Source organism: Festucalex cinctus, chromosome 1, assembly GCF_051991245.1.
Source record: "Festucalex cinctus isolate MCC-2025b chromosome 1, RoL_Fcin_1.0, whole genome shotgun sequence".
Classification (NCBI taxonomy): domain Eukaryota; kingdom Metazoa; phylum Chordata; class Actinopteri; order Syngnathiformes; family Syngnathidae; genus Festucalex; species Festucalex cinctus.
Window position 1 is genome coordinate 10,925,289 of NC_135411.1, and position 14,945 is coordinate 10,940,233.

The window sequence follows — 14,945 nt, forward strand, 5'->3', positions numbered from 1 at the left end:
CGTTGCTAATATTTGTGCTACAAGTGTTCATGGAGTATCGCCCCCGTTCCTCTCCCGCCAATCATCATTTGAGGGTGGAGTCTCAAAACTAGAGGGAGCCTTTTGATTGGCAGGTTAATATGCCAATCACAAGTTGCCTTCCTGATAAGGCTAGCACAGCCCACGCGCGCGCCCAGTCCCCCTCAAAAGTGTTAAAATCCACCCAAGGAGGCACAACGAGGAGAGGTGGACCTGAACAAAGTGTGGGAAAAGTGTAACCATTACACTTGGACTCCTCTACAAAGACGCTTTGTTACAACGTGACGACCTGTTGCTTCTTTTCGGCAACACGCGACCGTTTGCCCACCTGAGAGGCGAACATGACTTGAACGCATCGCCCGGGAAAAAAAAAGGTGTCTTTTCGGTTATGATCTGCCGGGTGTGGATGGTGATAATGAAGCCTGGAAGTGGCCTCCTCTCGCCGCCCTGGACAAGCCGCCGCTCAGGTGTCTCGTTCGGCCACAGCCGACTGATGGGCAGGCGCGCACACCCGTGATAACCGGAATTTGAGACACTTTTTTTGGAAGGGGATGAGAGGGAGACTCTAACGGCCGAGAAAGCGAGCGAGCGAGCGAGCGAGCGAGCGAGAGAGAGAGAGAGTTTCTTGTCGCTGCCCAGAGGCGCCATGGCCTCGGAGGTGGTGTGCGGGCTGGTCTTCAGGCTGTTGTTGCCCGCCTGCCTCGCAGCCGGTGAGTTTTTAATTCATTTTCTAATACGTCGCTATTCAAGACTGGAGATGGGTGACGGATTACGTCATCCACTTGTTTACACCCCACTTCCACTAAACACGCCGATAACATGTTTACGATATCAACTTGAACGTACTTTATGAAATGTAAATGTAAATGTAAACAAATAGTACAATTTTTACTAGTTTCAGTGAAGCCAACATTTAAACTACTGCCTTTATGGCTGTTGATGAAAATGACTTTTAGCTTAACCGGTTCACTTGATTAATAACAATGAAATGAAAAGCAGATTCCCAAGGCAACCTTTCAACTCAGTCTTCTTCAAAATGTTGCACTCGAGGCTTCATGGGGAAAATTACCTTTACCGTAACACTGAACTGTGGCTGCATAGACATAACTAAGTTATAGAAATGTAAAAAGAGAAATGAACATTTCTCCTAGATTCCTTGAAGGCAACATTTTAACTGAGCCACAAGCTTCTCTTCATTTAATTTCTGAAAACTTTATTTATCCACGCAGGGCAATTAAAGGAGCAGAGAGAAGCACAGTTATTGACACAAGTTTATGACATATCATAAATAGCAGAAATACATTTAAAAAGTAGGGTACAAATATAAATAAATACAACCAGAGGTCAGATTTCTGATTGTTTATGAAGGTTCCTTTAAAGCAAGATTACCCAGCATATCTGCTTAACTTGACTCCTATTAATCAAAATGATGTTTTCCCCCAGCTGTCTTGAATGCAACATTGAAGGCTCTTCAGCAAAAAGTACTTTTAGAGAAGCTACTTGTGTTTATTCATATGATTAAAAAAAAGAAAAGTGACATTTTTCCCAACTGCCTTGAAAGCAACCTTTCAACTAAGGCATAATCTTCCAATGGGGCGCCGCACACTTAGCAACACAGCTGATCACAACTGGAAAAAGTAAATAGTGAAAAAAAAAAATCTGCAACTCACACCTGCACACAGCCCGCTGCAACTAAAAAAAATGGGACCCCTGGTGTTCTTATCGAGAAACAAATGTTTTTAGGCTCCACATATTCGGTCCTGTTTTTTTTATTATTTTTATTTTTTTTAAATAATTTAAATCTTCAACTCACCTCAGCTATATATGTGATCTGACAGTGGGCATGTGAACGCACCTTAAAAATGACAAAGTGCAAAGAAACTTATTGGTTTGAAACACTTTCCATCCAAAATGTTTGCTGTACCTACAACCCAGTTACAGTCATAATATTTATGATAAGTTAAATTAGTCCCTTTAAGGAGTAATGTCGCCTTCCGGGCTGTTTGTGGAAAAGGACCTTTGCTACTTTTTGACATGAAAGTGGCAGCCATTAAAAATAAAGCACACAGTGTCAGGCCCTAAATCTGTCAACTGTCAACCTTATGTTGAAAATTCCATGAAGTTGCGCGTGGATTGATGCGTGTTTATTTACATCAGCATTCACCGAAGCCTTGCCTGGCTGCGAATGTCAAATCCTTCACAATCTCAATTATTCACTCATAAACAAGCTTTTGCACTTGCACTTGTATTGAGGTCGTTGTACATAATATACGGTAAGTAATGCATGTTAGTTGCAAGTAATTAACAAAAAGAAACAAAGTAAGACTGCTCTTGTATTTATATTTTATTTTAGATGCATTTTATAGCATTAGTTAAATTCATTTTTTAAAAGTATTTTATACTATATTGAAATCTACTGCACAATAACTGCTTTGATTTTCCATTTAGAGAGGGACACAAAGGTGTCTGTGGGGGCCCTTCTTAGGTGGATTTACTAAAATAAAACAAAAATAAATATTTGTTTTTGTTTAAATATTGAAAGTTACATATTTATTTTACAATTGTATCTTATATAAGATTTTAACATATTTATTACATTTCACATGATAGTTTTTAGTTGTTAAATGTTAAACACTGTTGAAGATAAAGGAAGTAAAAATAAAAAGAAGTACAACTACTCACCAGTTAATCCTGTATATGCTCACTGAGCTGAACTCCCGAGTTTAGTTTGACATTTGGCATATTTTACGATTTGTGGGCGGGACTTTTTCAAGTTCCACTTGGAGGCTTGTTCTTCATTAAGTGGTTCATTTGAGGTGTGGTCACGTTGTGATGCCGGCCTCAATGAAGTGCTGTTTACTTTTGGGTATTTAAGCGGCCATTTTGTGGTCAGGCCACAAATGCGTAAGGAAGTCACTGAGGTCCGAGCCTGCATTTCTTTCTTTTTTTTTTTCCTTTTTCTTTTTTAAGAGTGTAATGCACAAACACATCACCACCGCATCGTTATTTCCAGAAGCCATTGCGAGGTCATGCATGGCCTCCATTAATTGGTGGAAAGCCGTTTTAACAGCATGAATTAATAATGCGGCTTGCCAGTGAGAGAATTGACTTGCCTTTTATCGTAAGCATTCCTTTTTAATAATTTATGGCTTTTTGGGAGTGCAAAACGAGCACTCCTGTCCGTCGCCGCCGACAGGAAGCGGGAGGAAATGTAAAGTGAAATGTATAGGATAGCGAGCGGCGGGCAGACGGTGATGATGGCGATGATGTCGTCGAGCAAGGTTCTTTTCCAAATTTCAGTCAATAGGCAGAGTAGTACTACCGTATTTTTCTGACGTATAAGTCACTTACATATATTGTAAATTAGATCTTAGACAGGCAACATCTAAATCCTCATTCCTTAAATCATGTTAACGGCATCAAACAAGCTCCGGATGGCCATTTCTAACTACAGAAAAACTTGACTTTTTGGTTTAAAAGGGCTTATCTTAACTAAAATCCTGAGTTTCATTGTGGCTAATGGTAGAACAAAAGGTGAAATAACCGATCAGAATTTGGCCACAATGCAATGCGGGATTGTAGTTAAGGTAAGAAGACATTTGAAACTAAAATGAAAAAACCCCCAAAACTTTTCCATCATTAGAAGTGGAAGTTTCAAATCCAACCGGAACTTGTTTGCAGCCATCAGAACGATTGGGGAACGGGGATTTTAGATTGCAGTCTGACATATACTGTTCTTGGTCTTGGATTTTGTCAAATAAATTTCAAATAAATTTCCCCCAAAAATGTGACTTATGCTCCTGAGCGGTTTATATGTTTTTTTCTTCTTCTTCTTCATGATGCATTTATTGACTTGTCCTAACGCAAACCCTAACCTTAATTCATCTACTAGCATTAGAGTATTACGGTTTGAGAAGTAACTTGTCTTAACCATAGCCAACACCTAACCCCTCCTAACGTACACTCAACAGTAGGCTACATTTATACTATGCTCTGAGAGTGAGAATGACTGAGAGGGAGGGACTGAGGGAGAAAGAGGGGGAGAGAGAGAGAGAGAGAGGGGGGGGGGAGCGAGTGAGAGAGTGAGAGAGTGAGAGAGAGAGAGAGAGAGAGAGAGAGAGGGAGAGAGAGAGAGAGAGAGAGAGAGAGAGAGAGTGTGTTCAGGTATAAGAGATGGAAGAATAATATTAAAGATTCATTAAAGGAACACTTTACTTATTGATCCATTTTTAGCAGCAAAAAGTTGCTACTTTTTCAATAATTAATTTGGTGACGTGATTATTTTTTTATGTACATTTAATAACTTTTAAACCGATGTTAAAATGAATCGAACGCCGGCATGTTTGTTACACGTGACTAAATAACCCGGATGTTTACGTCACTAGTGTGTAAACGCTACACTATGGAAGCACTATGCAACGCAGCCGTGCATCTAGCGTCAAACCCGGAAGGATTAAACCTTATCGCTTCGAGCCAACACGACAAAATAACTCTACCGAAGGAAAGTCTGCCTTGGATGTGAAAGTTGTGGCGCCAGATGGTCTTTTCGGGCACAAAATAAACTTTGACGAACGAGTGAATCAGGCGGGGGGTGAGTGGTGTTCGTGCGGGAGCTGCACATGAATGGACAATCCGCAAATGAATGTGTGCTGTCTGGAAATGAAAAAACTCGAGGATCGGTTCCTTGCGGACAATCTCAACTGCATCCTGGAACATCAGACATTCAACATGGCAATACTAAATAGACATTCTCAGGATAGCTTTGGTTGCGATGAAAGATGTGAAGAAGAAAAGTCTTGGAGGAGCAAATATCCAACAGGTAAAGTGACACACAGTACGAGCAATGCAAAACGTGTGGAACTGACGAAATATTTCAGGAAAAAGAAAAAATAGTAAAATTAAATGTATCGTCGTTACAGCACCCAACCTCCCCTAGCTGTTTTTTTTTTTTCTTTTTTTGCGGAGCGTCCCACTGCGGTCAGGCCAGCCGCCACTCGAAAAGACGAAGTCAAGCCAGCCGCCCCAACGATTGTTAATACTGTGCATTACGGTAACGTGCCGACGTGCCCCTGCGTTGGCCACCTTCAAATGAATTATGAAATAAAACAGTCCGTGCAGTATAATAACGAATGCCCCCCCACCCCCGAAACATGCCTACCTTTCGCTTTACATTTGCTTCGCTTCTCCGAGATCTTTCAGTGGCCGTAGGGAGACCTCGATTTGTGCCGGCTGTTGTGAGAGTGAGCTCCGTGTTGCTAGCAGAAGTAGCCGCCAGAGATCCTCCATCGGCTTGATTATTTCCCACGTCTGGTTCTTTAAAGATACTCGGTACTGCGTTGGGCTTTAGTATTAGGCGTGTGGCGTACCCCATCTCAAATTGTAACATATTTTGTATGTAAGTCCTCATGCCTGAAATGTTCGCTGCGCGCACGCCTGCTTGTCCTTCTACTCATGTCGTTTTTTTTTGTTTTTTTTTTTTTGTTTTTTTTAGGGGGTCTCGCGGGTTTTTCCTTGCCGACGCCTTGCAAAATTTTGCAATACACAAAGGCATAAGTGACAGTTTGTGTCCTCCCCGTTGTTATGTCTGCGTGAACTACTGTTCGCCAAGCGAGTATACACACTAGTGACGTCACCACTCGGGGGCGTTGCAACACGGAAGTACTTCTATGTTGAAGAAAAGTTAAATAAATCAATATAAGGGTGTATTCTTCAGCTCTTATGCATTTTTCGTAGCTAAACTAACTATTTACTGCCGATCAAGCCATACATGTAAAATTAAAGGAGCCTTCCTTTAAAGCGGCAGTAATAGACAGTGTTGCCAACTACGCACCAAGGAAATGTAAAAAATAAAAACAAAAAAATAAAATAAAGTAATAAAATATATTTTTTTCAAAATATATGTATATCTAAATATATCTATTTTTAGATGAGAAGGGTAAATATTATATCTGTTAAGATGAGAAAACTTGTTACGTTCACCTGTGGTTTCTGATTTTGTGACATTTCCAGTCTAGAGCAGAAATTGTTTTGCATGTGCAGTTCAATACAAGAGATCGGAGCATTTGAAAGGCTTCTATGCATAGACATATATATTACACTAAATGGTAGACACCTCTCGGGCTGGCCGATCATGCGTCAAAGGTGTTTGCCATCTTGGGACAGTCATTATGTAAATTCATTGTCCTATAACCAGAAACCATTACCCTTAAGTCTATCAGTTTGACAAAAAACAACAACAACAACAAAAAAAAACAACGCTTGTAATTGTAATTTTCATGCGAGTACATGCCTAACAATCTAGACTTCAATCACATCCTGATTGTTTTAACTCAAGTCAATGGTGGTGAGCTGTACAAATCACAAAAACCCTGTCACTGTTAAAATATTTATGTATGTAAAACAAAACGAGAATGGTATGGCTTCTCTGTGTTTAGTGCTGCCAAGTGATAAAAGTGACCAAAGCCTCTTGGAGTGACGACAGACTGCAGCAGATGTTTTTGTTTCTGGGACTCAAAACACCTGCCACTTCCTTCCCATCCGCCACCACGCGCCGCACATCCTCGCAACCAACGCTCACGTTACGTAGTTGCTTTTTTTAACACCCCGGCCTCCCTGACGGGCGTGACGGCCATCTAACATCACCTCTTTTGAAACCTCACAGCAGCAGAGTCCTTGTGTACACAACATGTACGACACCCAAACAACACACGCCACAGCTGTTTAGCACCAGTGTACACACATTGGCTCACTGTTTGCCATTTTTAGTGACTAGTTAGCATATTAGCATGGATCATAAACATAATAATTTAAGCTGGACAAATGACAAAAGTTGACTTACATTTGGTCTTCGTCTATTAAAGGAAAAGTACATCGACACAAAAATGGCCAGTTTACATTCGCCACATTAGCATGAAATTAATTAACAAATTATTTTAACAGAACGAACAACAAAAACATGACTCACATTTGCTTTAAAGTTTATGAAAAGCAAACTAGCTCGCTTCGCCACTCAACCTTTTAGTTGCTTGTTAGCATCATCCACATTAGCACAACTTGTAAATTTTAATGTTAGCAGGTCAAATAAAATCCTGACTCACATTTGCTGTTAAAATCGATTAAGCGCAAACTAGCGCACTACTATTCCCAGTTCACTCAACAATTTAGTTGCTAGCTAGCTCATTGACATCAGCTACAAACATTGTCAAACAGGAAAAGCACGACTAATGTTACTTTAGTGTTTGTCTATTAAATGCAAACTATTATTACTGTTTGAACTGTCAGTGGATAGCTAGCATGATTAGCCACATTAGCGTGACATGCAGCAGTTTAAACAATAAATGCACTACTCATTTACTAGCTCACTAGTATTAGCCGCTCAAAATCCAAAGTATAACTTTCCTTATTCTTTTTATACAACCCTTTTAAAACAACATATGTTGGAACTGTTTAAATAGCAGTGTTGCTATAATTAGCATTAGCCACCTCAGCAGGAGCAGGACCTGTGAATGTGGTGCTTTTAAGGTAAAGTTTGCAGTGTCAAACTGCTAGCAAGGTTTGAATGTAATCTCCACTAAAGTGAACGTGCTTGAGACATGCAGTCTAAAAACGTTCACAGTCAACAAGCCGTTCTTAGCCAATTCCTTCTTTTGTTGCTAACTGGAGGCAAATTTTATTTAATTTGTTAGGGTCTCCATTAGCTTTGGCAAACGCCATCGCTATTCCTCCTGTACATAATCCGGACAAGGAAACCGAGGCTGCCGAAAGTGTCCCCAAAGACATAGTAAGGTTTTGACATGTGTTCGTGTGTGCAGGACAAATGATTGACAAGAGCCCTTGGTCACAGCTCTCTGATAATCTATTCTTGTAAAGTTGTGGTGTGTTTTTTTATATAATAATGACTATAGCTCAGACAGTACATATATGACAAGAAGTGTTTGTTTGTGTTTTTGCCTTTAAGCTGCAAACTCCCCCTTCAAGCAGAACAAACAAAAGTTGACCCGAATAAATAATCTATTTGATGGACAACTGCTAAAATCAGTTTCTGAATGTTGTTCAAGTCTATCAAGGGCCAATTTGAAGTTGAACTCTGTGCAAGAGTGACTTGATATGCTTCTGTAAAAAAAAAAAAAAAAAAAAAATCAGAAAAAAAGAAAGAAAGGTCTTTTGCTGGTTTAGAATTCCTCACTTATCGCTCGGGGTGCTACGCTGCGCCTCCTTAACATCCGTTTATATTTCTGGGCCCAAACTCTGCCTTCTTTGTGGTTTCGTGGCAGCTTTTGTGGCTCTTTAAAAGACGAGACGAGACAAAAGCCCGATTCAACTTTTTTGCTTCATATGATATGTGAAAACAAAAGGCGCTTATTATTATTTTTTATGGATCCTCGGGCGGTGAGTCACCAAAAGCAGACGGGAACCATGTGGTCAAGCGTCTGCAGATAAATACTTCAAACCGCTTGGCTCCCTATTACTTTTTTTTTATTTTTATTTTTTTTAAACATTTAGCAGCAGGCTTACGTACTATATATTCTTAATAATTAGATTAGACTTTCAGTGTGAGAGCACTTATGTGGCGCAGTAAGAGGAGCCAAAGCAAATGTTGGTGAATGGGACCTTTGAGTGGCAAAGATAAATAAAAGCAGCATTTTTTAGCAGTCTAGTGTAATTTTTTTAAGCTTGTTAATGACGTGCTTGTTGATTTTAGAGCACAAAGAGAGAATCTGAGAGCACTTGGCACATACCTCCAGAAAAAATGGCATTTGTGTCAAGAGGGAGGTGGATTTGGTACATTAACTTCAAGCAAGGTTGTATGGCTTTTAAACTAGAAATATTGTGCATTTTTTTCACTGTTTAAAACAGTTACCATTGTTTCAATCTTAACATTGGTGTGATATAACACATTTGTGTATGAGGCACATCATGCAGTGGCCAAATCACCCAGCACAAAATATTCCCAACCCCACTAAATTGACAGCTTTATAAAGTAAGTACAGTAAGTTTTTTACTACCAAGGCTGTGTTGGCTAATGCTAAACTGCATTAGTGTACCTCTGATTACATTTAGCTTTGACCTGCCGGTATATATGTATGTGTTTCAGACAGTGTAACCCTGTCATGGCTTGAAAATGGCAACGCTTCACCCAGCTTAGGGTGCCATTTAAAATTCATAATTTATTGCTAATCGACACATTTTCAATAGGCAACTAAATGAAATGATGATATAAGGGGTACAAGTGTGTACAAAAAACCCAAAACAAGAACAAATATTAAGCAAAGGTGTGTATCTGTAAAAGGTGTTGATCTGTGGAATCATCTGGAAATTGCTCTGAAAAATTGTGACTCAATGCTGGAGTTTAAAAAAATGTTTAAAAGTAAAATTCAAAAAAATTATCTATGTCAGACCAGTATATGAAAAATGTACATGTGAGTATGTGTAAGTGATCTGGATAGGTATTATGGTATATGTTTAGTAAATTTATGTATATATGTTTTTGGTAAATGTGAATATGTTAAGTGCACTTGTGTATATATATATATATATATATATATATATATATATATAACTTGGGTTATATATATATCATTTATTATTTTATTATTATTTTTTAATAATTAGTAAATTAAAATTGTATTAATAATGAAATAAGTTTAAATATATTTAGTAAAAGGGGTAGGACTAGATAAGTTTTTAACTTCTTCCTACTCCCTTTTGAACATGTAAGTTATGATTAATTGAATGATTATGTTATTGGGATTTTCTTCTATTTTGATTGTTGTTGTTTTTTGTTTTATCTCTGCTGTTCATCTGTTTATATGTTCAAAAAATAATAAAAGAAAGAAAAAGAAAGAAAGAAAGAAGATGCTAGAGATCCAAACTCCCAACAGGAAATGATCAAATTCTACCAATCTGGAAATTTTAAAGTACATGGCTTACATATTGTTTGTAAAAGTTTATATATGTATTTGAAACATATGAGGATATTTTTTTCACATAAAAGAATAGCAAAAACTCAAATTCAAAGCTTTCTAAAATATGATTTTAACCCTTTAAAGGCCAATGTTTGCATGCTTCCCACAACAATAAAAAAAGTGTCAGATAAAATTAAACAAAAAAAGTAAAAAAATCAATAACACCTTAATTCTGTAGTGAGGCACGCTTGCAAGAAACAGGACTAGGTGGGGAATTTTGCTGTATGCTTCGAATGGGGGGGAGGAAAGTATAGCGGCATCCAAAAATGACATAATGCTTTTCTCATGCTGCGTTCGCGTTATGTGGCCATCGAACAGCCGATGACGTGAGCCGGGGCATGCTTCCAATCAATCAATACATCCATACTGTACTTGAAGTGCAAATTTGCACTTAAGTGTTTGAACATGTTGCTCTAAAGTATGTGTGTGTCATTTGTAAGGATGTTGACTCTCAAAGCAGGAAATTGCTTTACTGGCTGACTAGTGCGCTTTCTAATGTGTTCAATTTTTTTTTAAATGATTATTTCCGAACTTTTTCCCCATAAATGATAAACGACAAAAAAAAAGATGCTTTCTCTTTATTTTAGTTTAGGATTTCATGCCACAGTCACCACTGCTGACGTTAGATTAGCGTTATACTCTTTTTTTATTTTATTTTTTTATTTATCTATTTGTCTATTTATTTTTTATTTTTTTTTTATTTTTTTTAAGTGCTCCACTTTCTTGCAATACATGACTATCAATGACATGAAAATTAATACACACACTAACTTTAGCATTATACTCACTCTCAGTCTCCATTTTGCTAATGCACGTTCGTTGGATTCGTGGCTTGAGAATGATAAAAAAAAATGAAGACCTGTGCTAACATTAGCGTATCAACCAGTCAATCAATCAGTTTATTTATTTAAAGTGCAAAATCATCATGGAACATGGTGCCAATACACTTTACAATAAAACTCAAGCACAATCAAAAAAATATCACAATGAAATCAGGTACAAAAACAAAGAAGCACTTAAAAATAATAATAAAACGCAAAAAGACAATGATAAAGCAGTCACAGACTCAAACCGTGCCAAATTACTGAGTAAAAATGTATGCTTTAAGACAGAATTGAAAAATTGAAGTGGAGGTAGCTTCTTTACCATCTAGTGGTGACGAGTCCATAAATAAGTTGCACAGTAGGAGAAAGCTCTACGAGCAGCGGACTTTTTATTGACTAAAGGGATGACAAGAAGGTGTGAATTTGAAGAGTGAAAGGGGCCGTGCATGGAATGTATGGAAGCGAGTACAGTAATTCCGACAGATATGATGGAGGCAGACCATTTAATGCCTTAAAGGAGCAACATAACAAGCGGCTGCCATCTTTGTGGAGTTTTCCACAAAAGAACATGGAATGAGCACTTCAAATCCCTGTAAAATACTCTGTACAAATAAATTCAGAAAGAAAAATATTGACATGATTTATTCTGCTGCCCAGTGCCCAAACTGCTTTTCTTCAATAATATTGCAAATTCACAAAGTTTCACTGAGTTTTTAGGGCAAGTGGCAACCAGTTCAGGGTGTACCCCACCTACTGCCCATAGCCAGCTAGGATAGGCTCCAGCAACCCCCACAACCCTTGTGAGGAGCAAGCAGTTCAGAAAATGGATGTATGTATGGATAATGTCTCAGAATTTTGGCCTGCCTAAAAAATTGGTGGATATTTTAACTGAAACTTGCCTGCCAATTGAGAAGGGGCCTTTCCAAAAAGAATAGGAAATGAAAGAGAAACAATGAAGTTCTGCCGTTTACTCTAATTTGAAGGTGTTTTTGGACCACATTTTTTAAAAGTGATATTACACAAAAACATTCCTCAAAAAGACCATTTATCCCCACACAAAAAAATTATGTGGAATGCTTTGTCTGATTTTCAAAATTCTTGCTGTGTTCATACTCCGGTTGAAGTGGCCTTTCCAACTAGAATTTACATTTTAACAGACTTTCATTTTTTTTCTTACATCCTGTCACGTCATGTTTCTACGTAAAGGTTAGGAGAAGAACCTTAAAATCAGCTCTATAGCCTTAATAGGAAGCCAGGGAAGTGATGCTATTTGTTCTAGTCAGGATTCTCGCAGCAGAATTCTGAACAAGCTGAAGTCTTCTTGTGGCACAGAGAGGGAGGGCAGAAAAAAAAAATCCACTTTTCAAGACATAAGAGCATGTACCAATCTCGGCATTTCGAAAAGATAAAACGGGGCGGATTTTAGCTAAAGTGCTGTCTTAGCGTATCATATGACTGATACATAACCAACACTGTCCTATTTTGTGTCCTCAGCTTGTCTCTTCAGGTACAACGTCCTGTCCTTGATCTACCTCATCTACCTCCTGCTTATTCCTCTCTTCCCTGAGCCCACGTGCACCACCATGCAGGGTAAGACCCTCACCCCCCCACAAACTACCTCACCACCTAGAAACATATTTGCCTCCACCAAAATTTTTTATTGTAACGCTTAATATGACTTAAAACGTTTCCAATACACATACAAGAAAACTTAACCACTTAGCCCATCTCTGTGGCGAACCAAAACAACACAATCATGTGTGGTGACTTACCGCATGTGCGAGACAAGTGCCTTAAGGAGGATGAGCTCATCTTAAGTGATGATTAGCATTCCAGTAGCCCAGTGGTTCTCAAAGTTAACTCGCCAAATGCTGTACCAATTAAATTATGTTTAAAAGCAAATTTCATTAAGACTAAATGGTTCAACGGAGAAGTTAAATACAACTGAATTGTACTTTAGGCAGAGTTCCTTTCCAACTACCTTCAAGGAAGAGGCTCATATTGTGCCCTGCTTCGAATTTGCCTCACCCTTATCAATGACAGCCAGTATTAACGTATTTGAAACCTTAACTGGTAGCGTTACACCCAGTGGCATGCACAGACATTTTGGGGGGCAAGTTCTCCAGGGAGGAAAAAAATGGCGCTTTTGCGCAGATGGAATACCTTATTGACAATTCCGAGTCTGAGATGAGGTCACAAGTCAAGATGGCGGTCAATCTATCTCATTGAAAAGCATTGGTCTTTGGATCGTTGTAATTTGATTTGTGAGGATTATTTTGATTTCAAAATGTAATGAGATGTTGTTTGACTTCTATAATAATCGGTTTGGCTTGTATGATAGTCACAGGCAAAAAGCATTACATTTGCTTTCACCGTTGAAAGGAAGCAAAGGGTGCTAAACACTAGTTAACATAACTCTCTCTGGCTTTGACAATAACCTTTCATCTTCACGTGTCTTTTCTTTCATCCAAGACCAGAGAAATGTTTTCCTTTGGCTGCTTGCTGTAGCTCCTTTACTTTTTCCCTTTTCAGCCTCTTCTTTCTCGGCTTTATGCGACAATTAGTCAATAAAGAAACCAATTGTAACTAAACAGACCAAGGGCATGAGAATGAATAAGACTGAGCATTGTCATTACAAGAAGGCAGAAGGGTATTTTTAACACGCAATTGACAATTCCAAACATCTGGGCATTTCTGACAATTCCACAATGCGAATGAATGCAAATGCTTCGACCACCGACGACATATTGAATTGATTTTGCCTGTGACTATTAGCATAATATGTAACAGACACAAACGACAGTTTGAAGTCAAAATAATCCCCACAAATCAAATGACAATGATTCAAAATCCAATGCTTTTCGATACGCGAAACACAGAGAATACTCCGGTCTCCTCCCACATTCCAAAGACATGCATGGCAGGTTAATTGGGCGCTCTGAATTGTCCCTAGGTGTGCGTGTGAGTGTGGATGGTTGTTCGTCTCTGTATGCCCTGCGATTGGCTGGCAACTAGTCCAGGGTGTCCCCCGCCTACTGCCCAGAGCCAGCTGAGATAGGCGCCAGCACCCCCTTGTGAGGAATAAGCGGTCAAGAAAATGGATGGATGGATGGAAACACAGAGAAGCTTCCCTTAACCATTAGTCATTAGTTGTACCCTGTGGTGGTCATCACGCTATCTAGTATTATTGATTTAGCGTATAGCATTAATTAAACAAGCTAATTAGGTGGCCGTTTGGCTAATTTATGCTCAGTTGTTTGTGTTGTATGAGACATGCTACTCGGTAGGGAATAGAGGGCAAACAAACAATACAATTTCATTCCATTCATAACTGATAAAGAGAATTTCTGGACTTTTTTCCCCCACAAGCGTCGTGCAGCTTTTCTAAAAGATTTTTTCCTCAGTAAACTGTTTGTTTCTAATTAAAAAACAACAACAACAAAAAGAACTTTCCAAAGGGCACTTTTTTGAGAGAGGAACAGAGGGGCATGGGTGTCAGCATCACTACCTGTGCACCCCAGTGGTTACAACCCTCACATCTATGAAGCTGCAGATCCAAATTCTGATTGTTTGACCTTAGCAGACATCTGTGACTCTTGTTTTCCTTGCATTATAACACCAAGCCTTTCCTCAGGCGATGAATTAGGCCCATATTTCAGTTGGGGAAAGTTAATATTGCTTAGTGCTGTGGCTGTAATCATAAAAAAGATCCACCATCGATCCTGCATTAATCCAATTTGCTTGAGGGGAAGAAGGAACATTTTACACTACAAACAACACCAAAAAAATCTGAGTGTGAATGACTTGTTTTGGATTATAGTTATGAAAAAAAAAGGAGCGTAAAAGCTTTTTTGGCTTTAATTGCCAGGACTGCGTTGAGGTTTATTGGATGTGTGTGGAAGATTATTAACGGTAATGGTTGTCATTCCTGATGCCGTTTAACTCGCACGTTCCTTAAAGTTTAACTCCTCTGAATTTAAAACGACCGCTGAGGTTTATTCGGCACAGCGGTTTGGACTGCGGTGGCCAAGCAGAACACCTCTTAACACTGAAGAAAGCACCCGCAGCTCTCAATAATATAAAAAGACATCTCGGGGCAGTGTCCAGAGCGTCTCCAGCTGAAATAACAACCAGGAAG

General features: G+C 38.9%; 1 protein-coding gene across 1 annotated transcript in view; it reads left to right on the forward strand.

The window, feature by feature from the left end:
* The first annotated feature begins 172 nt into the window (after positions 1 to 172).
* Positions 173 to 14,945, forward strand: part of piezo2b (piezo-type mechanosensitive ion channel component 2b) — an 83,703-nt gene continuing 68,930 nt past the window's right edge. The window contains exons 1-2 of the mRNA XM_077515721.1: positions 173 to 728; positions 12,302 to 12,397. Of these exons, the coding sequence (XP_077371847.1) occupies positions 665 to 728; positions 12,302 to 12,397 (160 nt within the window). The 5' untranslated portion in view covers positions 173 to 664. The remainder of the gene's footprint in view (positions 729 to 12,301; positions 12,398 to 14,945) is intronic.